Genomic DNA, 25,105 nt, shown 5'->3' with positions numbered 1-25,105 from the left:
TTAGCATCATTTGAGCAGGCACCTGTCACTGTTACTCAGCATCATTGTGAATTGAGGAAATTATTTTAAAATGTGACCTTCGGCTTGGCATAGCCTGGCTGGCAGAAGGAGAAAGGAGCCCCTCAGCCTAGCAGGGAGCAGCCCCACGGGAGCCCAGTGGTACGTGACAGAGCTGTGTGTGCTCTGCTGCCGAGCAAGAGGTCAGCCATACCCTAAACCCGGAGCAGCAGCTAGAGAAAAATACTTCTGAAGAAGCCAGGAACAACCTCAGCCCTCAATTATCTTTCTAAAATCACAGGGAAGGGTTTCCCAAGGCACACAACTGCATGGGTCACCTAAGGGCACCAAAGTGCTTCACTCATCAAAAGGCCCTGGGATGCAAACAGCACTTACAGGCACCTCAGGAGAGGGAAAGCAAAGGAGACAAGGTGCTCGTGGCAGCCCAGGTGCGGCGGTGACACCGCTGCCAGCCAGCCCCTCCGCTCTACCCAGCTCCCGCAGTGCCAGCTGGCTTACAGCTGCGGCAAGATGTGCCCACGGAGCAGAAGTACAAAGACCTTTGTGGGCAGAAAGGTCAGAAGATAATTTTGCTGGTTGAGATATCTCAGGAGGGACGCTGTCAGGTTAGTATGGATAGATGCTAAATGTTCTCCCAAGAAAGTGCCAAGTCTAGTCACGCACAGAGGTCTTCAAGCCAACTGGGGTGAGCTTCAGTGCCACATCAGGCAGATTATCACTGCATTTCCTTCACAGTAAGATCAAGGACATACAACCCAGATGCAATGGCAGCCACTCAGCTCCAAGGCCCAGATATTTTGGGGTGCAAGCCCGGGAAACAGATGCAGCAAACTACCCACTGTTTCCTCACTTGTCAGCTACTGCTTACATGTGTGTGAGTATCCAGGTCAAAGTGTCTTCTGCTTTTTTATCTGAAGGATGTCAGTTTTCCTGAAACTGCTAATGATTTAAAGAAATCCCAGAGTCAGATACCTATTCCAAAGATCTACAGACTAGTATCAACTGACGCTTAGTTTGAAAAAAAAGCCAACCGAACAACCCAACTATTCACATCTTCACCAGATAGACCAGGAAAAAATTATCAATTGTTTTCCCTCAGATGTGCTTCTCTTGTGAAAAACTAAATCCATCGGTTTGTTTAGCAAATGAGACGCGACAAAACATAGAGCACCAAGGCTCTGGTGGGCAGGAGCGCAGGCAGAGCCCGTTGTGGCCTGGGGATGGGCAGCACTGCACAAAGGTCTCTGCCAGTCACTAACTCCAGAGCAGGTCCCTCTGAGAGCCACCTCGGGAGAAAAAGCCTGCCCTGATTGCTACCAGAACTTCTGGAAATGACCACGTGGGTCCCAGGGACGAGAGGACAGAGCTCTCCTACACGAAGGCAAGGGGTCTTCTTGTGCCTCAGTGCCCCTTTTAGTACTGCAGGAGTAACTCCAGGCACATCAGGGCAGGTTTGGGAGATTTCGTAGGGGTGTAAACCTGATTTCACCACTGACTACTCTTCTGAATCTACCCAGACTATGGATGTGGGCCAGAGGGCTCACAACACCCTTCCTCTGCACTACAGATAGAAAAAACTAAAATAAAGAGCAACTGATTGCCATCTGACAGCTTCTGTTCCTCTCTCCTCAAGCCCTGGTGCTGTATAACAGCCCAGATCTTCTCACACCCAGTCCAGGACTTCATGCATGTCATGTTGGTAAGGGGCTTGGGGAGCCTAGTGGGAGACAGCTATGGAAGGGCAATCAAGCAACCAAATTAATGCTACTAACACTGATAATAAAAGGATCTGGATAGCCAGGATATTTCCATAGTACTTGCTGAATGCCAGGAAAGCACAGCTTTGAATTAGCTAAGCCTATTTTTCAAAAAATGAAGCTTAGGTAAACAAGATGTGACCTCAGTATGTTAAAAGTGAAGGTTATTGCTCTACTCTGGTATACCACACATGAAGCCAAGTAGCATTCAGGACTGCTGCATATCTATCCTACACAGCCTGGTGACTATAACGCCAGCGTCATCCACAAGGTCAGGTGGTCTTGTAGCAATTGTTTAATGAAAATACAAGTTTCTATTAAAAATAAAATTTAAATGTCCTGCTTTTAGCTGAAATATTCTCTATGGGTACAACTAACAGAGAACTATCCTAGAAAGACAAAGATAAAAGGAAAAGTTGTTCTCTATTCCTGCCTGTGTAACGAGTGTAGCTATTCAGCAATCTGTTTGTAGTGTATTTTTCTGTTCCCTTGCAGAGTTAGTCCTGGGTGTGCACAAGAAATGGAGTTGCCATCCAGTGGGAAGTGTTGACCTATTACAACTGCTGCAGAATCAGAATGGGAAGGTGAAAAGTTTGTGGCTTGAAAAATTCCAAAAAATTTACTGCACAGAAATGTCAAAACAAAATGTGTTTGATGGGAATGAAACAACCCAACTTGTAGGCATGACATTTCTCATTTTAAAGTATCACATCAAATTGATATTTCAGAAAGACCAAATCCATTTCATTTGGAAATGCTAGCTTGTAGCAACATTTTCCATTCTGATTTTCCAAATTTTTTTTAAAAACATCCAATTCATTGAAAGTTGCAACTGCCACTAAAACTTTTTTTTTTCTTCAGCAGAGTGCAAAACATGATGACCTGCTCTCATCAGCTCACTTCTCTTGCTGTTTGTTCATAGCAGTGGAAGAAAGAAAAAGAACTCTAAAATGTGGAAACTAGTTAAACTGTAAGAACTGTAGCTATGCAGTATCTGCAGTTATTTTCACTATATTTTCTGAACTGACTAACATTCAAGTAGTCACTGTTGACTTTACTGCACTGTGAAGCAGATATTACCTTCCTAACTAAAGACAGTCATGCAACTGCATGCAAAAGAGATACACATAATGACATGCTTCATTTGCACATACAAATTAGGGACATTTTCAGCAGCATCTCCAGGCTGGGCCTTTTATATGCATAGCTACCTGGTTTGAATGCATAACCATCAGGGTTAAGGATGTACAGTCAAGTGGAAGCAAATACACTGTTGCCTATTAAACTGTTTCAAGACACTCCTGAAGGTGTGTGTGATTGTTATCCTCCCTGTTTTATAGATGGGAACAGTGAGAGAACTTACTGACATGCCCAAAATCACAAAGAGAGCCTGAAGCAAAGGCAGGTTTTGAAGCTGCGTCTTCAGGGTCTTGCTCCACCAACTCCGCTGCAAGGCACATGTGCCTGCTGTTGGCTCTAACATTTCCTAGAATATGCTTTTGAGAACACAGATTCATATAGCTTTTTCTCATCTCAGTGAGAATGAAAAAAACCTAGATCATCCTCATTAAATTCTCACAAGTTTAATGGGCAATCTAATATTGAGAGAATGCAGACTATGAAGTTATAAATACCATTGCAATTCAGTGCATTTTGAAAGAAATAAGGCTGAAAGATGAGAGGAAATTATAGTTCTCTTTGTCTTTCTCTGATCTCTGCAGATGAACGGCGCGTGGCGTTCCTGAGCAGCAGCAAGCGCTCGGTGCAGGCAAGCTCACAGTTAACCAGCGCACCCCATACTGGGGCTCCTGCACCAGTTCCTGCTGCTGCCCAGGGCCCCCACCGAGGCAAGGAGGGTTTACCAGGGTTTAACTACATGCTACCTGAGGAAAGGGGCTGGCAGAATGGGTAATCCTCCCAAGAGAGCTTTAGCACATGTAAGAAACCATCTTGAATTTGCCCCAGAGCCTTCTCTCCAGCCAGCATCATAAGGATTTGCAACACGTTACCTGTGCCGTTGCTGCCGTGCCTTTGCTGCTGATACAAGGATTTAAGCTCAGGATGGGGAACTCTTGGGCCTCAGACTTGTGTGACTCCAGACAGCTCTGCCTTTGCCTGATCATCCCAGTCTGATAGAGCGATTCCTCGGGAATCCTGTGGAAAAAGCATAAAAACAACATCCCTACTCCCCCAGGCACATGTAGTACTCGCAGGGAGGCTCAGTGGGGTAGGAACAGTGCAGTCACACCATTTCACCTTCAGAAAATGAGAATGGCAAGGTCTATTACAACACTGAACCACTCAGTACTGAGCGGTACATGGACAGGGACGCAGCAGAAGCAGCACTCAGAGATGGATGGATGGCCTTTATAAGAGGAAAAAATAAATAACAGTGCACAAGGCAAACAGAGAAGCAAATAATAGACTGTGAGCAGGCTGAAGGTCAGCCTTCAGCTTACAAGAGTGGGGAACTTTATAACAAACCACCACAGAGCACTGGCATTCCCTGTGAATGCTGCTGCTGTGCAATGCCACACTTGGCAAAAAAGCAAGAAAACAGCTATAAATCATTTTCACACTGTGATTCTGTACTCAGTCATTGCACCAGCAGGTCCCTGGAGGTATCTCCAGAACTTTTGCACCCTTTCTCAGTATGGCTCCTGATAGTGACTGGGAGAATGGATGCAATGGCTTCTGGAGTAATTTTGATAACTAAAAGGGATCCATGCAAAAGCAACTCTGGAAGTGCCTATTAAACAAAGCATAAGGCTAGGAGTCAGGCAGAGCCACCTGAATACAGGTCATAAACTCCTAGAGTGGATGGTTTCACAACAGACAAGCCTTGAGTATCACAGAACAGTGTGAAAGGACTGGAAATTAGGTGCTTGTTTTGTAAGCAAAAATCATTAAGTAATGAAACAACCCACCAAAGGCTACGGTGGATTTTCCACTTTGAGATACTTTTGTAAGGAAAACTGGCTATTCCCCGGTGCCACCTGTCCCACAGCATGGGCAGGAAGATGCCTGAGGAAGCCCCAGGAGAAATACCTGGTGCTTTGCCCCTCACCAGCCCTGCAGCAAAAAGCCACGGAGTCTACAAGACTGCTTAGAGAAAGCAGGATCACAAATGAGCCATGTCACACCGTGAGCGAGCTGTCTTTACAGCCAGCACGGAGTTCACTGTGCCCTTCTGTGAAGCCCAGGGGAGGGGGTGCCTGTGTCTCTGGGGCAGGGGGAGGTGTGAGGACTGGAGGTGCAGAGGACAGCTCTGTGGGGCAGGAGGGATGGGGCACCCCGCTGGCTGCTACAGACAGGTGGAGATCACACATCCGTACCGAAGTTCGGGATAAACGTTTTCCAGGTACCACTTGAAGCTGCGGCATTTCAACCTCTTCCGTAGCTCCACTCTGCTCTGGACACTGTGGGAAGCAGATATCACAGAGATACAATGGAAATTATGAAGGTGAGACCCAGCGCACCAAAAAGGGGAGGCTTAGAGAAACCCAACAGATATGCAGGGACAGCAAACACAAGAGCACCAGCAGCTCTGTTTTCTGCTCTCTCCTGCTTGAGCTCGGGCAGTCATTTTGATCCCTGCCTCTTTGGAGGTCTCGCTGGGTAAAACGGCACAATATTGCCATTTTAACAAGGAGCCTGGAGTCTGGTGCATGAAAATGTTCATGGAAAACTCCAGCAATTTAAAAATTATTAGTAAAAAAATGTATGCTATCTACTACATGCAATAAGCACTAATTTCATATACTAATGTACTAGGAAATTAATATATGCTATTATAAGTTACTCTAAGTTTACAGGACTACAGAAGGCCTTGATTTCCAAGAGCACCTAAGCGTGCCCTTAAGCCAGCAGAAGTTAACCACACAGTGAAACATTTCTTTCTTCCATTAACCAGGGCAAAACTTCTGCTGAGGTGTCATGCTGTGCAGTGGTATTTTCCAAACTCCAGCTCCTCCCTGGGCCAGCCTCTACCCATGGAGCTGCTATGAGCCGGCATTTACCGAGCAGTGGGAAGCCTCCAGTACCTTCCCTTCTTCGCACAGGCTCTCTCCTCTACACCATCACGGATTTAGCAGCACAGAGCTACAGTTCATTCGGTGCTGACGGATGGGAAGAGGGTATGAATTGAGTGGAAATGGGCTAGACACCAGGACTTTGATTTATTTATCCTGGAGATTGAAGAGTAGCCACAAGGAATTTGGGTTTGGATTTGGAACCCCCTGTGATGCAAAGGAAACTTTCTGAGGGAAGGAAGATCATACAAAAATGAGAAATTAACGCAAGTATTTACAGTCCTCCTGACAGGGAGGTGTTTCTGACTGTTCACAGAACGAAGAGCAAACTCCCTGCATACAAAGCGCTTGCTCCTTTCCAATAAAGCCCTAGTGGGCCCAAAATTTGATGATTTCCCGCCCCTCAGCTGTCGGTGAGACCTCTGGACTCTCTGCCAAACCCTGCTCTGGAACCAGAAGTACTTGTACCCAATGCCAAGGGCAGGACGTAGGCACAGGGGGTTGCTCCCCCACCTCGATTTGGTTCACTCACTGGGATAAACTAGCACAGCATATAAACTAGCTGTTTATATGTTTCATTGCTGTGCTCATAGCATCTGCCTACCATTAGCATTTAATTGAGCGTTACTACAGAAACAACGCAGGTGGGTTTCTGTTGCAGGGCGACGTCACCGTGAACACCCACTGCAGGCAGGGCGCAGGCAGGGTGCAGGCAGGGCACAGAGAGAGTGCAGGGAGAGTGCAGGCAGGGCGCAGGGAAGGTGCAGGCAGGGCACAGGCAGGGCACAGGCAGGGCGCATACAGGGCTCAGGCAGGGTGCAGGGAAGGTGCAGGCAGGGCACAGGCATGGCACAGACTGGGTGCAGGGAAAGCACAGGCAAGGCACAGGCAGGGTGCAGGGAAGGTGCAGGCAGGGCGCAGGCAGCACAGACACTTACTTTCCATAAGGTCTCCCCTGGGCTGCGGGACGAGCCGCATAGTAGTATTGCTTGAATTCATCCATCCACACCTCCGCGGTGCGCTTGGTGTTCCTGAAGGAGGCAACAAAAGACAGGTGAAACCAAGGAAGCCTTCAAGGTGACATTTACTAAAATTCATCAGCTGATCCATCCTGCTCTTCTCCCATCCTCAACTTGGCCAACCCAAACCACCTTTGAACCAGGCCACCTCTCACTGCTAGGAAAGGTACTACTCCTCCCCATTACTCCAGGGACCAAACACAACAGGCCAAAGCTTGGGTGAAAAATGCACCATTTCAGACTCAGCTGGATGCTTTGCACCCACCAGACTCAGAACTGAAGCTTCTCTTAAGCATCATCTCCCAGGCAGGCACGACCAGGGTTCTGTTTAGTGGCTGGCACATTGAGAAGCGGTGCAAAATTTACCAACGATTGAAGGCAAACATTTCCTTTGTGTCAACCCTGTATGGATTCGCCTGCTTTGCACTCCTGTATTTCACCAAGACAAATCTCAGCATTCAAAACTTAAGAGAAACCCCTCTGGACACAGTGCTGTAGCATAAATGTCAGTCTTCCACACCCATCTGCGGAAGGTTTGTGATCCTCAGGAAATCTGTTGACTTCAGAGGGCTCTAACTCTCCTTGCAAATTGCTTTCTTGCTGGCTCCACGCCTACCTGCCTATCCCTGCCCGGGTCAGTGGAATCCTCCAAGCTCCTGCCCCAGCACAGGCTGGTGCCTCCAAGCTATTGCTACCACACCACTAAGCTGCAGGTGCCACAGGGCAGGCTCTGCATCCAGCCAAGTCCCACGTGGCCAGAAAAAGAGACAGTCTGCATGTGAAGCCAGCACAGCAGCGGAGCCTGAGCTGTCTCTCACACCAAAGCAGAGGCTGTGTGGAAAAAGTATCAGTATCGGGCAGAAAGGTAGAGATATTTTTTGCTAACATCTGTGTTTAAACAGAGGTACCACATAGCATCAGGTTGCCAGAAAGCTGTTTCTCCTCTCAGTCTATATACTATAACACTAAGTTTAAGGCTGCTAGATATCATAAGGTTAATAAAAGCCCAGCTCCTAATGCTTACAGGTATGTTTCTCCAGATCGCTTTTCAGTCCCTTGCTGATCCACGGTGCTTCTTCCTCTCTAAGGCCATTGCAGTAGTCTAAGTGCTCTTGCTGAAGAGATGCCCAAGTCACAGCGCCTACGTCTGTACCTAACCTTCCCCAAAGCGCAGGGGTTTCTTCTCTGGCTTCCTCTCATTTGGGTTTGTAAGAAACATGGGAATAAATGCCAAGGCTTGCACCTAGGCGTAGATTCAGACATCCTCGAAGCCCCCAGAGGCTGTGCCTGAGGTGCTGTACCCATTCAAGCTCCCCTTGCTCCTCCTGCAGGTGATGCAATGCAGACACTACCTTTTCACCCAGGTTCGCACCGACTGTGACAGTGGAGATATTGCCCCATCCCAGCCTCTTCTGTAGCAGTCTTATTTCACCACTAAAAGCAAAAGCCCTCCTCTGGACTCTCAGATTTGAGCCTCCTCCTTGATGCCAGCAATGTCCTGTGCCCCTCACGGCTGTCTTTTTGAAGCAAGGTGACAAAGTCCCCATCCTGCCCCATACACTGCGTGGCTGGAAATCACATGGTAAGTGTAACTGAGAGGTGTCATTTGCACACCCCCAGTCTGTTGTAATCACATGGTAAGTGTAACTGAGAGGTGTCATTTGCACACCCCCAGTCTGTTGTCTCATTCAAAGTGTGGGGAAGCTGCAGAGAGCCTGTGTCAATGGTAACCCTGCTGCAGCGGGCTGGCTCTTCCCAAATACTGTTGGCTCCTAACAACACTGGGAAACCCACACCAAAAGGAATGTGTAAACATGACATACCAAAAGGTGTGTAAACATGCACAAATGCAGTTCAGCTGAGAAACAACCCTGCATTAAGTGCCCCTGGTGTTTTTCCCTGTCATCTACTTAATGGACAACCTTCAGCCTCATGCTCTATAAAAGGAGGAAATGCTTCCTGACTTCACCAGTTGCTCCCACCACCTTTCCCATGCTAATTCCCACCTCTGCCTCCTTCCTTGCCTGCTGTTTCCAGGACTTTAGCTCTTTTCAGTTAGCTGTTTCAGTGCCAGATTCAGTTCTACGTTCCTGTGCATGAAGACAGGTCCCCTTCGGTTGGGATACCCTGGCAGTTCCTTCCATGTCCCCACCAGCAAGGTGCAGCCCACTGCTACCTCTGCTTGAGAGGCAGCACCAGCGTCTGGAGGCGAAGCCACCCACTCTGGCACCCTGCTCGGCTCCCCTCTCGGAGGGGCATCAGGAACCAAATTTTCTGGTTCAGCTGAGCCACGCTTAGCCCTCAGCTAAGGTCACTGGGTACTGACAGACATTGCTGGCAGCCTGATTTCAGGTCATTGTAAATGTGTTCTGATGACCTTAGGGTCTAAATTATTTGCTGTTATGGTAGCTAGCGCTATCCTTCCCTTCGTTTCTGTGCTCATGAAAGGTACCATATAAGTGTCCTATTTCTGTCATATTCTCGGCACTGTAGAAACCCTGAGAGAGTCGTACCGACTTGTGTTTTCTTCGGCTCAGGAGATTCCTGCCCAGGGATATTTTAAAGTTTTCCAGACAGACTTTCCTCCCTGTCTTCTCTGCTCCCCGCTCGCAACCAGGCAGCACCTTACCCTGTTTCACAAAAAACAAAGCAAGCACAAAACACTTACTTAATATAGGTATTGGCATTTCCCTCTGGAAAGATGTACGGATGTTTCTTCCGGAAGACATGTCCAACACGGCTGCAGGGGATGATTTCCAGGCTCCCTCCACACATCCACACACGGAAAGAGATTTCTACAAGAGAAGCAGCTTCAGGATTTTGTCTTTCTGTCCTACAGCAGGCTGGATCCTGGCGTTACCTCTCACTTTATCCTCCACCACATTAAACTGGAGTAAATTGATTACCAGAGGGGCTTTCCTAGGCACAACTGCCTTAAAAGTGCTTTTCAAAGCTGCTTGTGATCTGTTTGAAGTCAGTGCACTTGATACCTACCTGTAGTGCAGCAGGCGCTATCACAATGGCAAGAGCGAGGCAGTAAGTAGGTCCCTTTTCATGCAGCCCTGCTTACATCGCAGAATCATCTTGCCAGTTTTGTGTTCCCCTAATTACTTCTGCACTGCCTCTTTCAGAGTCACTTCCCTCCAAAGGGCTGTCAAGTTCACCAGGAGAGGCCATGAATTCTGTTTATTAATGACTACAACGGTCATTGTCTTTATGAATCCATCATTAATTCTGCAAAGTGAACAGCGAGCTGTGTGCATCCATCACCTGTTCCAAAATGGACAGGACCTTATCCTGCCCAGCACATACTCTGGGCCATGAGTGCCAACATGGTCCAACAAGGCAGACACCTTCACACAAGCAAAAGTCAGTGGTGGGAGGGATTATCCCCCAAATCTGCATAAACTGTCAATACGGGAAATGTCTCCCAGCTGCCCCAAGCCACCCTGGCTGGCCCACGAGGCCCTTCTCAAGGAAGACGAGCCTGTGGCACAATTGATACCAGAAGTTATGGGGCTCTTGGCAGGGAGCTGGATGAAATCCTAACTGGCGAGGTAGGATGGGTGAGTGGAACGGCTGATCTAATGGGTCCATCTGGTCCTAACGCTTGTGAAGCTATGAATTTGCAGCTATATTGTCAGACAGTCATGCTTAAACAGAACCAGCATGGAAAAAAAATTAAAAAGAAAAGGCTTCTGCAGTTCTTTGCATCCTATTTTATCATCCGTTGACAGTATAGAGCTATACGTAGCATGTATCTCCTCCAAAATGACAAATTCCTTTTCACTCCCCACACACACATTCAGCTACAGAAGTCAGACAGGAGGACACCCATCGTCTTTGCCAGCTTGTGCTCCCTGCAGTCCCCTCGCATATGCCAGCACAAGGATGACTTGTCCCCAGCTCAGATGCTGGCAAGAGGAGCGTCTGTGGCGGGGAGGCCATTTGGGCAGTGCGGACAGGACTCCCCCTCCTCCAAGGGTAGGCACTGCCAGCCCGCAAAGCTGCCAGCCCTCCAAAAACAACTCACAGCTTCAGGGAGCAAAGGAGAATTGGCTCCCGGACCTCCAAAGTCTCCTCAGCACCCATGGCTGAGCTAGGAGGTGCACATTGCTGCAGAGGTCAGAGCCAGGTTCGTGTTGCTCCCGTCCCTGCTCCCAGCACGCCCGCCTGCTCCTGAGCTGTTGGAAACAGGGCTGGCACAGCCGCAAAGCGCTCCTGCCTCGATGCCCCCGTCCAAAATGCAAGGCTTGAGCCCATCCCCAACAGCTGGCCCTGGCAGCAGGGGCCAGCAAGGGCTGGGGTGGGAAAGCGCAGCAGGGAGGAGTATTTCTTTCCAGAAATCCCCTCCCTTTTCCTTCACTGCTGTGTTTACAGCCAGAAGCTGCAAGAGCAGCTGGAGCCTCACCATTTTCCCCAGCGCTGGGTATTAACAGACCAATAACATGTGCCCTTGTGCCGTGTCCTGGTGCTATATCGGGAGACACCTTAATCACAGCTGCAGGGAAATGAGATTACAGCAGGATGCGGCCGCCCTAAGCTGCTATGCTCAGTTCCCCTCACACATGGCTGTTGCTCTTCTTTGCCTGTGTGTCACAGCACCGGCCACCCCGCCAGCTCTGCTGTGTGAATCAGAAGGGTGCCCGAAAAAAGGGGACAACCAGCCGAGCAGCTGTGAACCATGGCATGGCTGCTGCGTAGTGCGTCCCCCTCCTCTGGCCCTTCTGCTCAGCCTGGAAGAAGAGCAGCTCCCTGAAGTGCTGCAAGGGGAAGACCTGCACCATTCAGTCCTCGCCTGCTCTTAATTTAAAGTCTAATGAAGAGGTGGGCTGAGGTGACCTCTGTGCACTGCAGACTGGAATGAGAACACAGTGCCAGGGAGGCAGAAGACAGTGAGGAGTCTAAGCTCTCCGCTTCAGACATGTTGCACCCTGCAGCCCCTGCTCCAGTCCCAGCAGAAGCAATAAAAGCACAGGTTTCAGCAGGCAGGGATGACCCATGGAGGCATCCATGGCAGCTGGTGAACAAGGTCTCCAGACAAGCAGCCAAGAGCTAAATGCCTCGAGAGCAGGTAAACCGAGGCACCAGCAAAGGCATGGCACAGGGCCAGCTCAGAGGAGCCAGGGGAGCAGGAACCGACAGCGTGCTTCACCTGACCCTCGAGAGAAGTCTCCAGTGGATGTGGCCCCTTCGAGGGACTCCCAGGAGGGATGTAAGCAGTACACATAGAGGCGCACCGGGCTTGGCCTTAGCTTGGCAAAATACCTTTAGCGCTTCTTGCTGGCCTGCAAGTCCTTCTGCCATTACTCAGTAATCCACCTACAGGGGATTAAGCCAATTTAAGAAGTAGAACACCTACAATGTCCTCCTAAATCCAAACACGCTTGCTTTTGTTTGCCTGAAGTCTCCAGCCCACTCTAGCTGCCCAGTCAACAACATTAAAGGCAGCAGTGATGCTCCTCAGGACCAGAGTCCTGCATCCTGCCAGGACTAAGCTACCAGAAAAAGCATGGTTCACTGCAAGTGCCCCAAATGAGCAGCCACTCAGTCAGCTCCTGCTCTCCGTCACCTGCCCAGAACTGACCGAGGCCAGCAGGGTCACAGCTGCCCTTGCCTGGGTGCAAAGGAGAGGTGGGACACACTGCCCTGCAGGAGATGCAGCTTTGAGCCGGGCACGCTTCTGCTCTCAGGGTGATGGGCAAGACAGGATCCACTCTGTTGCTGTGCAGACCTGCACTTTTTTGTGGCAGTATTAACCTGCCCAGCTTCCCTTCTCACACTGATGCCCTGAGGCAGTGTTACACCCTGCAGCACTGTCAGCCCATGGTCGGTTGGGACCAGCCTCCCAGGGCACACACCAGCCAGGGAAACATCGTGTGCATAAGGAGCACAAGGCCTGCCACTACAGGGCATCGGACAAGCTGCTGGGATGGAGCTTCCCTGCAGGGCAGGCTGCCCCATCGCTGCTCATCTCCCACGAGCAGCTCGGGCTGTCTGCTGTCAGACTTGAATGATGAGCAGAGACAGGACAGTGGGTCAGGCACGATGTGGCAGTCCCTCTCCTCCCCTCTAGTTCCGTTCTTGAATGCTTTGTTTGTGCCATCGATCCAGCAGGGGAGGTGGGAGGACTCCTGCTCCTTTCCCAGGCTTCCTCAGAGCTACCCCACTCACAGGAGCAGATGCTTTGGGTCAGTCTGGTGGCAAGACACCCACCCACAGAGAGACAGAACAAAGGAGTGAGATCCTACTGCATAACGAGATATAAATAAATGAAATATGCTAGATGAAAAAAGGCATGTGAAGGAAACAACAGTGCCAGGCAGCGGATGGGTTACTGCAAGGCAGCAGCATCTGTTCCCTTGGATGACTGACAGCATCGCTGTATGTGTTAAGACACAAGATCCTCCCTTCCTTGCTAGCCATACTCCCCAGAGGTGTGAGCTATTAAAGCCAGGTTCTGATCTGTCTCCCTGATATCGAGTGCCTCCCCCTTCCTCCACGGATACAGTCCGTTGCTCTGATCTGCGGCATTGCTACGGCTTCAAAGGGAGAACAGCCCAGCCTGATCCAGCTCTGCTTGACATGGGGGATAAGGGGCAGGCTGCTACCTCTTTCATGTGCCCTCTCAAGTTTGCATGCAGGAGATTTCTTAATGCCTACCTTGCCCCATGATTATGGCCAGAGGTGACTGAATTTAGGTCAGCTTTTAACCTTTTTTTCCCATGCAGGAAAAATAAGTGTCGAAGAGCCTGGCAGCCCTCAGCCCTCCAGCAATACAGGAAAGGACAAGCAGCCGTGTTACCTTGCCACCTGCTCGCAGCATGCCAATGGAGCTACTGTTTCAGGCACTCTGCAAATTCCGGGAGGCACTGATGCCTCAGTTCATAGCTTTGAAATGCTGTCATCAGACAAGGGACTTTGCTTTATTAATGGGGAAATGAGATCGGGAAGGAGTAGGAGGGTGCATGCGGTGCTTTCTTATCTGCTGGTAACACCAAAGCCAAAAACTCAGTGGTTTAGGGTATTTACCTATATAAAAATCAAAGTAGCATGAAAGGTAGGGAGTCCCAAGCACAAACAATTGCTCACTTCTCATCATTTATGGTTGCTGGATGCCTTACTCACCTGAGACCACAACCTGTGAACGTAAGTGAGGAAACTGTGCAGAGCATTCAAAGCGAAGTCCAAAATGACCTTGTATCCATCAAGCATGATTCAGGAAGAGAAGCCAACACAGCAAGGCACAGGAGGAAGAAAAGTGACTCACCAAAGTTCTCCCCACCCCAGATGTCCATGGCACTGTCGTACTTCCCCAGCTGGTTGAACCAGGCTTTGTCGATCACAAACAGCCCCCCAGCAATGATGGGAGTCCTGCGGAATGGGTGAGGGAAGAGAGGACACACTCTCAAACACTGCTGCAGCACCTGGATGCACAAAAGCAGCTCTTCCCTTTCCCATCATCAGGACATCACCTACACATCTCCTTCTCACCAAACCAGGACAACACACCTCAAAAAGCATCTGAGCCTTCCTTTCAGCTGTCTTGGTATTTTCTGTCAATCATAAATTGCCTGGCACTTAACAACTGGCTAATGCACCCATCAGCACAACTCCTACAAGCCCAAAGTTCACAGCCCTGATTGTAGGCTTCAGCATCAAAAATGCACTTAGCACTCAGGGGGGGTGGGGGTGTTATTCACTCAGACGGGCTTTTTGCCTGGAGCCAGCCTATTAAGTGCACCATTCCACTGTGGAAGGGAAGGCAGAGCCAATTCAGAAGGGGTTTTTAAAAGCCATCACTAACTGTGTGATCTTTATTTCAAAACAAGAGTTATTTTTCATTCTTTGTATTAGCTAAGAAAATGGCACAGAGAAGGTCCATGGAGGAGGGGAGAGCAGACCCAGGAGATGCCTCCTCGAGCTATTTTGCTGGCACAAGTCCCATCTCCAATTGCAGTGTGGATAACCTGGCGTAGGCTTGGGAGAAGCCGGGATGACTGCTGTGCCCAGGCTAACCTCCACAGTGCCCTCCGTGGCAGGATGACCAGGAACACAAGGTGAGCCTTTGGGAAGCCAGTGAGCTCGTTAACAGAAGCCTCATCAGGAGCAGCAGTGCTTTGCTCCCTGCAAGCCCCAGCTCTTGGTCTCCTCCGTGCCGCACACCCTCGCGCTGGGGATGCAGGCACCCACGCCAGGCTTGCTGCCAGGAGAGATTTTCAGCAGAATGAAGGACTCCCTCCATCCCACGGCAGGAGGACAGATGGCATCTCTCCCGTTGAGTTTTGCTCGCTCTCATGCACATCCTGAATTTCTGAGGAGCCTCCAGCAAGGTCCAGAAAAGCAGCACTGACCTGGAAAGGCTGGTCTAGACACCGTGATTTTATCAAGCGGGCTGAGGACACAGCCCTACTCTAAAGTGAGAGCTGAGAGAAGCAGGAGCCTAGAGCACTGGGCTTTTTCCCTAACCATATTCAGCCTCCTTAGCACCACCAAAACACAAATAACCATAAATACACCCTTTTACCTTTGCAGCACCTTCAAGCTTCAGTGTTGGGAGGTGAAGCTGTACTGCCAAACCCAAGCTAGCCAGGAGCTCGCTATAGGTATTCAAAGTTCGGAGCTGTCCTGGAAGGAGTGTCACACTGCTACAGTGCATGGTGACACACAAGAGGTCACATGAGATACCTGTCCTGCCCCACGTTCCTCAGGTGCCTCCCTTCCCCTCATGACTTACTTAATGGGTTCGGTGGGATCGAGTCGTTTGGCTTTCTGCTCTGGGGAAAGCTGCTCCCATTTGAAATGCAGACTCCAGTCAAAACCTAAAACCGAAGTAGAGAAGTACCATAGGGAAATCAGAAATGGGCATGGATTAGGAGGCAATGCAGGCTACAGAAGCCATGTTTGATCGAGTATTTTCCCCACTTTCAAAAGACTTAAGCCATGGATATGCAGCTCTTGGGAGAAGAGTCCAATGCCTAATGTATTTTACCACTGCATATGAACAAGAAACAACACGCTGCATTACAACTGCAAAGCCAAGCACTCCAAAGGCAGGAAAAGTCAGAATTAAAGCTGCTGCTGAAACCTCGCTTTGTCCCCTTGTGCACACAGACACATGCTCTGATGGATATTGTATGCTACAAATAGCATAGGCATACTAATAAGCGCTACAGTCGCATTCTCCATTTGTTGCCTAGACATCCCCAATCTCCCCTTGACAGCAGCCTGGCTTTCAGTGCTGCCAAGGGTGGCTTCAATATGACCCTTCTTTCGTGCCTGACTGCCTTATCCACTGTAGCAAACACCATTCCTCACACCATGCTTACCTGTCCTTAAAATAGCCTGAAAACAGCCAGCGGGGAGCACTGAACAGTGCTAATGTGCCTTTTGCAAGACAGCAGGAGCCAGTGGGGTGGTGCAGAGCCGCCAGCATCTCAGGCCAGTACCTATTCACACTGCAGGATGGATGCCCATGGGGCATGCTCACAGCTTGGACTTACCTCCTCTGAGGTCCGAGGAAGCCGCCACATAGGCAAAAGTGTCCAAGTTGATGATGTCAATAACGGGGCTGACTACTCGGGTGGGATCCTGGAAAGCAGAAGCGAAACGAGCCATGACTTCAGATCACACCACTCTAACTGGTCAAGGGATGCTCTAAACTCCTGGAGACGGTAGGTGGCTGGAAACGTTGGTGTCATTCAGGTTTGTCAGGGATAAGTGCCCATCACAGCCTCCCCAGCCATCGCACCTCTTCGACAAAGGAATTAACGGCAGCAGCACCAAGCAGCCAAGGTATTGCTGGGAACCAGCGAGAAAGACTGGGAAGGCAGGCACTGCGTCTCTTGGGAAAGAGGACTGTGGGCTGCTGGGCCATTGAGCTAGCATCTCTTGCTGGCTTTGGCTTCGCCCCCCGTCCCTCCCTTGGCAGTCTCTCCCTCCACAGGCTGTGCCTGTACTCGGCACCCAACACAGCTGGATGTAAAGCCCGGTCTGCTTTCTGAAAACTCACTAATGTATTTCCCCTTCACCTCCCTTAAGTACTTTTTACTGGATTTCAGAACTCAGGCGACAAACAGGCAGTTGAAACGGCAGAGGAAAAACACAGAGAGTCAAGAAGCTGAATTTTTTTAAATGTATAAACTATGGGGATACAGTTAAGAGTGTTGCCAAATGTGTGAAAGCGTTAAAAAAAGAGAAGATCTGAATTATTTTAAATAGTTGGTGGTGATTTCATTAACAACTTGTTATGAGCAAAGAGATTATACAAACAGTTATGAACAAAAATATCTACAGGAGGAAGAGACTCTAACAGCTTTGACTGGTCTCTTATCTCCCTTTTTCTTTTCAAAAATCCCAAACTCCAATTATAGCTCAAACCTCAAGCTTTTACCCTTGCCAGATCAAATTGTTTTTCACAGCCATGCAGAAGGGAGTATCGGAGCACACTCTGGCTTGCTCTCTCACTAGGAAAAGACTTTGCTTTAGAAATTCAACCTAACAAAGATGTATTCAAATGCAGCTGTAGAAAGAAGCAACCAAAGGCCATGAGCTGGGAGCTGGACTAGAGCTCAGGTTTTCCAAATGAGCATGACAAATACTTGCTGTTTCCATAAGAGCATCAAGTCAGGAGTCTTAACATGCCTTTCTGCAAGTCAAACATCCCACTGCAAGGGCAAGGTCTGCTGCACCTAGGTACCACGTGGGGAAACACAGTCATGTCCCAGCGCAATGAGCCTTTCAAACCCATCGCAGCTACTGCACCGTGCCCCACAAGCTGCCCCAGCTCAGTACACCCCAGCATCCTTTAGCTGCCTGAGGGCAGGGGAAAGGTTGTAAGGCTGAACGCTGCAGGGAAAGCATCTGCATCTAGTCATTTAAAACTTGCCCCTCAAGCATCTTACTGGTGAGCACCTCTAACTAGCCGAGACTCATCCCCAATTTCAATTCCACTCCTACTCACTGCACCACTCAACTTTGTGCAAGAAAATGCCCTTTATATCTTGGCTGAGTGCATTACTGCAAAACGCTAGCCTTCAACAGTGCAACCTTCTCCCTCCTTCACCTTCCCTTCCATGTCCTGGGAACATTTATATTTACTCAGCTTTCATGAAGGTCTCTCTGACCCTCAAAAGAAAAGCACAGCATGCTCAAGAGCACAGCGCTGTTGCTATGATTTATTTTGGGTTGAGCACCAGATCTTATTATAGGCAGCTTCACCTTTCTGGTTTTTTGATACCCTCCCATGCCAGGGTATGTTAATATTAACAACACCCAAACCTTCAATCCTCTTTCACATGAAATTCTCAAAAAACTGAGAACACATTACACTTCTCAAACCAAACTATGGAACTAAATCAGCAGGAAAAAGAGACAATGAATACATTTCAGCCTTGGAAAATGACCTTGACTCCAGCTTGTCTCCCAACCCCTAAATCATGACCTTGTAATGGTGAACAAAATGGACCACGGTTGCTCCTTCGGTCCCACAGCAGCACTAGGCAAGGCGAGCGGGTCAGGCTGCCCCTCACCTGCCTCCCCTTGCCCCAGGAGAGCACCAAACTGGGGGGGTGCTTCAGCTCGAAGTGGGGGTGCACCATGCACCAGTTCATCCCAGTGCCATTTGCAAATCCAGTTTGGGGGGGATCTCGTTGAGTCATACTGTAAAAACGCCTTGGGCTGTATAATTACATTTTTAGAAAAGTTATTCAGTCAAAATGCACCGTTAATGGCTTTAGAGATATTTGTTCTGTAAGTAAAAACAAGAGGCCGTGCCCACGCAGTCACAGTCATATGCTTGCAAACGCGCTGCTGCAAAACACCCACTGTCACTGCCGCTCCCTGGGACACGCATCCTCCCAGGCACAGGTCTGAAGCCCCCCGAAACCCCTCTTTTCCCCCCAAACCCCATCACTTTCTCTTAAGACTTTCTTGTCCTGCTCGTTTCCAAAGCCATACGCTGGGCATGAGCTGCCCACACCCAACAGCATCAGCCCGGAGGGGATGCCACCGGCTGCTGGGAAAGCTGGATGTGGGGCTTGAGGGGCACCTTAACGCAGGTGCGTGGTGGCACACGTGGGCTCTGATGTTTCCCACTACAGAAAGCTGCAGGAACAGCTGCTCTGGCTCAGAAAATAAAAGAGAAGTGACACGCGGGGTGGCTGGTGGTGGCAAAAGCGCTGGCTGTGCTGCGAGGCACGCACCACTCCTTTGCTGGAAACTTAAATGACATGAGCCCAGAGCAGACTGTTCCTGTAAGTGGTAAGAACATGCTCTTTCCACGCACCTCATCTTCACCGCAGGGACGTCACCTCTTTAGCACAGCCTGAAGGTGGCAGCAGGAACATTCCATACACTTCACTGATCAATATTTTAACTCTGATGGAAAAGGATGGCACCGTGGGTCTAAGAAGGAAACCGAGGACTCTCTGCCCTTATCCTGCAGCTTTTGCAAGGAGTTAAAAGACAAGCAAGCAGGACTCCACTTTCTTTGCAAGTCCCTTAGCACTCTTCCTTGCAAGCCTCCCTTGCTGGCTGGGCTGCAAGGCACTGGGCAGGGTAAGAGCAGCATGAGCAGCAGTGCAAGCTCACAGACTGCCTTGCTTCCAGCTGGAGAAAGATGTAACCCAGAAGAGCAAATAAAAAGGTTCGCAGAGGTGATGTATGTGTTTGATGCCATATGCAGGCTACGATGCAGTGAAACTCCTACGGTGATGCCACACGTGGCATCCACGTTCACCCACCCCACGAGCTCCAAACGTGGGGCACAGTCCTGGAGCCGTGCGTGAAAGCAGCTCTGCCAGCCCCCTTCCTGCCGCCACCGCTGCCCTTCTCCTGCCAAAACACACCAAAAGCTCTGCCTGGGAAAGCGGCGATTGCTTTGGATATTCCTCACCAAAATACGGCAGGGCTTTGGCAGAGAACAAGGCATGCCTGCCTTAAAAAAAGCACAGAGAGACAACCGATGCAGTGATGTTTAGCGGTGAATCCCACCCTGGGGCAGGCCAGCTATGAGCAGCTATGAGGCTCCAGTGGGGTATCGCAGCATGTATTCTTGTAATTCCACCGGAGCTGCGATTGATAATATGAAAAGCGACCATTTGCTGTCTGTTACCATTTATCAGCAGCCTGCACGCTGTGGCTGGGACCTCTCCCGCGCTGGCTGCACCCATGAGTGCCAGCAGCACCGACTGCCCTCGCCCACTGTGGAGGGACCTGACCTGGTGCTCTGCCCCCTTCCCCCTGTCCCATCACTGCTGCACACAGGTGATGCACAGCCCAGCCAGCAGCTATCAGGTGTGGAGGTGTGAAAAGCAGGGCACCTTGGATGAGGAGCACCCTGAACACCAGAGGAACAGGTTTTTCCACAACCCACCACCCTGGCTACCCCCTTGCTCCTCAGCTGCCCTTATTTCAACACAATCCAGTAATTTTAAAATTCCCGAGTAATAAATGCTAGCAATCAGGAGCCAGAGGTGTAGTAAGGGTGCAGGAACAAGGCACAGCAAATGGAAAGGACCATGGGTCCACACTGGAGCTGGAGGCTTCATCCCCTGCATGGTGCCAGCAGGTGACCAGCCCAGAGCTCCCTCTGACCCGGGTGACAAGGTGCGGGAGGCTCCGTGCGCACGGCTGGGGAGAGAGTCGCCGCCGGCGAAAGCGAATGTCATTGTCTGCTCTGAAATCAGCAGAATTTAAATCCTATTAAATCAATTTATTAGCGCTTAATTTGCATGAAATTAAATTCGGCCCCTATTCAAGAAGCCGTCACTCCCTTAAATCATCAGCACTGAACATTTTACATGAGCCTAATTAAAAACTCTGCTGGAGCACTGCCCACGTGTTCCTCTTTCACCGCTCAACCTGTGCTTGCTGGTGAGAGCCCCGCTGCCCTGGCAGGCACCTTGTCCCACCCACCCACCCACAAGCTCTCCCAGTCATGGTGACAACTCCACCTGGCTGCTGGGTGGAGGAAGACCAGCAAAGGTCCACTTTGCCTCCACCTTGCACCCCAAAAGCTCATTGCTTCCCTACTGGGATGCCTGCATGCAGCTGGTTATGGTTGGGTGGTCATGCCCACCAGAGGGAAGAGGAGGTGGACGTCATGGTGCATCCCCTGAGGGTGGCCCTGATCTCTCAGGAGCACTCACCTCTTTGATCCGCTGCAGCAGAGGGAGCAGCCAGTCCTTATTCACCTCACAGTGACTGTCGAGGAAGGTCAGGACTCCTGCTTGTGCCACATCTGCCCCTCGGATTCGGGACCGGATCAGACCTGTTCAGGGACACACCACATCAGCTGCTGCCCAGATGGCTGGGCAACGTCCGCAGGCTCCTCCAGTGTGGTCTCCTGCACTCATGCATCTCCTGGGTTTTGACCCATCTAAATCCCACTCAGATAAAACGTAGCTCAGGTTCATTGCCCCCTTTCTGGCGCTGCAAGGCATGCCAACCGTGTCCCAAGGTCACTAAAGCAAATAAATGGCTCCACCAAGATTAATGACTTACGGCATTTATGCCAATCCTTAATTTGCTCAATTTTTTCTGCTGTCACCTTCTGGGGCAAAACACTTCAAAACACTTTCATAATCCCCTGCAGGCAATAAATCTAACACAGCTGTAAGTCAGTGGGGAATGGGCCAGAGGAGCTGAGGATGGGATCACCTCATGGCAGAATTAGGCTTTTTTCAGGCTGCTGAGCTTTCCCTGCTGTGCCCCTTTCCTTGTCCCAGTGACCCCCCAGGTCTCCCTCCCACCCTGGGGGCACTGCTGATCTGCAGCTCAATGGGGACACGTTGCCAGCAAGGAAAAAGGGTCAGCTCTCGAGGTGCTAAGAGCCCACTTGGCTCATCAGGGCCCTGACCATGAACTTAGAGCCCTTTGGAGCTGGATTGCTGCGTGTGTTTGTGAGAGAGAAAAACGAACAAAGAGGGAGGGCATGGAAAACGGCTGCACGCATGGATTTCACACAAGACTCTTTGGCAATATCACTGCTCTTAAAGATGCTCTGTTCCTATTTATACAGGAGTCAACTGGCTTTCCAACACGCCTCCTGCCTGAACCACAGCACCAGAAAGGAGATGGTCCGCTGGCAAACAAGAGGGCACGCAGGCTGCTCAAGGGGAGCAGAGCTTCTTGATGAAGGAGAAATGGTGACAACATGGGGGGAGGCAGGGGCAGATAAAGAGAGACAAAAGGGTTTCAGGGAGCAGCCGCACATCAGGTCTGTGCAGGAGGAGGCTGCTGACTTTTGTATTAAAATTCCCTATAGGAAATGAGTCAAGGAACAGCCTCGGAGCAGGAGAAGAGAGCCAGCAGAAAAAAGCCTGGAGCAATCCAGTGTTTGCCAGCATCACCTCCTGCAACACAGGTTGTCCCTGTATCACTCTCCACGACTTCTAAGATCTTGCGGGTGGGCATGGTCTGCTGTACCCACCCCAGCCCCCCCTGCCAAGTCCCAGCACATCCTGAAGGATACAGCTTCAGTGATGTATTAAGTGAGTTAAGACCTCTAGGCTGGGTTCCCAAATCCTGACGGCTTTGTAGAGCACCAACACCTGCAGGTTCATCCAGTGCTGGTGGTGAACACCGACGTACCCTCATAGCACAGGAGAAAAAGCTGTGAAGGAGGTGCAGGTCTATGGAGACCTTCTCTAGCCTCCTGCCAAAGCAGGTGTGCCTCTTACACTCCTGGTGGGGTGATGCCACCCTGACACCAGAACTGCACAAAGAATCCACAGACAAACCCTCTTTGCTCCTCACTCTCCCCAGTGTGACACACACCTGGAGTCACACCTTTGATCTTCAGCATGAAGAACCTTTTTTTTTTCTGTTTTCCTAGCAAAGTAGGACTTAACACCCATTCAGACTACGGGGAGCTGGAAAATGTCTCAAAAGGCTGCCAGCAGCAGCCCAGCAGGACAAGCATTCATCCTCCATACAGCCCTTCTTAATCTTGCAAATATAATTAATTATTTAAAAAAAACAAACAAACAAAAAAAAAAAACCAAACCACCCCACAGAAGCAGCAGGAGTAGCTCTCCTCTTTTTCATTAGAGCAAACATCTTCAAAAATAAGACCCGGGGCTTTGTTTTGCCTGTTCTAATTTTCTGGCTAATAAGCTACAGCTGAGCATCATTGGCTATCTTAATAGTCCCATCTTTTCCAGCGAAGGAGGGGGATCCATTTCAAATCCCAGCCCTTGATCACATCTCCTTTTATCAGGGCCCCCCGTCCCCAGGAGATGCTGACCTTCCTCGTCACCTGCTCCATGCAGGTTCCCCCCGCCAGCTCCATCACTCTCACACCTCCTGCAGCTCTTACCTTCTCGCCGTCCGTTCCGCAAGCACTTCACCTTGGGGAGCTTGCCCAGCAAGCGGCAGTCATCGGCTTGGGAAACACAAAAGGAGGACATGTCACCCTCAGCCCCCACAGTGGCTCTGGCAGCAGAAATGGTCCTAGAGGAGACTGGGAGCAGGGAGAGGACTCTGTCCTGGGCTGGTTGATGGCTTGTTAGGGCGACGGCACTGCTGGGGCACAACAGTCTTACCCCTCAGTTCATGCAGCATAAATCAGGACTGGCAGAGCAGCAGTTTTCCTAAAACTAGTGTAAACCCAGCAGATTTACACCAAGAACAGCCAAATTACGCTGTAAAGTCAGTGCAGAAGAGCTATGGTTTGGGGTCAGAATCTGACTTTCTGCATGTTAATGCAAACGACTGTTTTTGGTAGCTGCAAAGCAATACCTCAGCTGTTCGATGCCATCTGCCTGGCAGGGCAGCAGCTTCCTGAGGGTGGCCTGCGAGCCCTCAGCAAGGAGAAAGGGATGGTCAGAGAGAGCCTCGTGGGGCAGCTGGGGGCTCCTCACACCCCGGGCAGCAGCTCCATGGGGCAGAGAGGCCTGACAGCCACCTGGGCCCAGGCTGGGGAGCTCCTGCAATCCCACACCCAGTTGCTGCCATTGCTCTTGCCCTGGTGCTGCCCGCAGCCCCAGCATCCCTCCTCACTGGATTTCTCCCAGCAAGGTAGAGGATGCCACAGCTGGGTCTGCAGGCAGGGGCACCCATCAGAGCCCCCTCTACCTCTGCACACCCACACCGTGACCACCGCATCCCCTTCGTGCCTCTCACCTCTCTGCCTCCATTTCCTCGACACTATAAACACAGAGTGTGCCCCGTCCCCTCCACCCACACGCACCTCCCAGCGCTTTCATCCGCTCTACCAAGCTCTGCTGACAAGAGACGTCACCGTGCCCCTACCCGTAAACAACGGGGGCACAGAGCTGCGCTGCTCCGTGCGCACCGGGGGAGCAGAAGCAGCAGGGGCTGGCTACAGACCTGCGATGGAAATTTGCTGGGAATAGCAGGAACCCGCATGCAGAACAGCTGCATCCCAGCGAGGAACAGGTCAGCAGGCAGAGAGGCGAGAGAGAGACACAACTGGGCATGAGATGAAAGCACCAATTGCTTGGGGTGGGTTGCAGGGAAAAAACTGACCATGTGTGTATAGTCTATTATGCAAATACATGTATTTTATGCAAATGCATGCAGAATAGATGCCAGCAGGCTCAGGCTATCACAGGAAAGAAGATGTAAGACAGCTGAGAAGCGCTGATTTTGAGTAGCCAAGGGGTTGCTCTAAGTTATACAGGAAACAGGCTCCCCCCTGGTGCCCTGGGATGAGTTTAAGCCCAGCCCTGCTCCTTCTCCCCAGGCCATGCCACTGGGCACACTACAACAGGGAGGCTGCATTCCTACAAACCTTTCTCCTTGCAGGAAGGCAAGCACTTTGTTCAGCCAAATACCTGGCATTTACTTCCTCCACCCTTCAAAAAGCCTGCTCTGCTGTACGCCAGGGCAGCTCCAGTCCCTGCACCTGCTCCTCGCCTCCATCGCAGCTGTTCTGTCAGTCCCCAGACTGGCCTAGCCTGGACCCCGTGTGCTGGAGTCACACCAAAGTTCACTGCAACCCCTTTCCCTGGCTTCAGCAACTTCCCAGGGAGGTGTCAATGCCGAGAAGTGGGTCTCATGTGAAATCTGTACCTAACGCTCTCCGAGGTGATGCCTATTTAAAACATCCAAGAGCAAAGCGTAGATCCATTTTGTTTCTTAAACCTCTCTGGCTTTGTTTTCATGTTTCTTAGTAAATGGCTATGTTTTGCAGCTCCTTGAAATGCAAGTGCCACAGACCACCCAGCCTAGGTGTATTTTATCAACCTTTTTATGCCCGAGACAGATTTTTTGAGCACTTACTCTCTGCACCTGGATTTTCCATTCACCCATC

At 50.3% G+C, this 25,105-nt stretch overlaps 1 protein-coding gene across 1 annotated transcript in view; it reads right to left on the bottom strand.

The window, feature by feature from the left end:
• The window catches only part of GALNT14 (polypeptide N-acetylgalactosaminyltransferase 14), a 101,187-nt gene that overhangs the window by 7,302 nt on the left and 68,780 nt on the right, over positions 1-25,105 (bottom strand). Inside the window, exons 5-13 of the mRNA XM_055816541.1 lie at positions 23,147-23,212; positions 20,976-21,097; positions 16,329-16,416; positions 15,563-15,647; positions 14,096-14,199; positions 9,494-9,620; positions 6,745-6,837; positions 5,111-5,194; positions 3,785-3,929 (exon numbers count right to left, since the gene is read on the bottom strand). Of these exons, the coding sequence (XP_055672516.1) occupies positions 3,785-3,929; positions 5,111-5,194; positions 6,745-6,837; positions 9,494-9,620; positions 14,096-14,199; positions 15,563-15,647; positions 16,329-16,416; positions 20,976-21,097; positions 23,147-23,212 (914 nt within the window). The remainder of the gene's footprint in view (positions 1-3,784; positions 3,930-5,110; positions 5,195-6,744; positions 6,838-9,493; positions 9,621-14,095; positions 14,200-15,562; positions 15,648-16,328; positions 16,417-20,975; positions 21,098-23,146; positions 23,213-25,105) is intronic.

The sequence above is a fragment of the Falco peregrinus genome, chromosome 11, assembly GCF_023634155.1.
Source record: "Falco peregrinus isolate bFalPer1 chromosome 11, bFalPer1.pri, whole genome shotgun sequence".
Taxonomy (NCBI): domain Eukaryota; kingdom Metazoa; phylum Chordata; class Aves; order Falconiformes; family Falconidae; genus Falco; species Falco peregrinus.
This window is presented reverse-complemented; position numbering and strand designations above follow the sequence as displayed.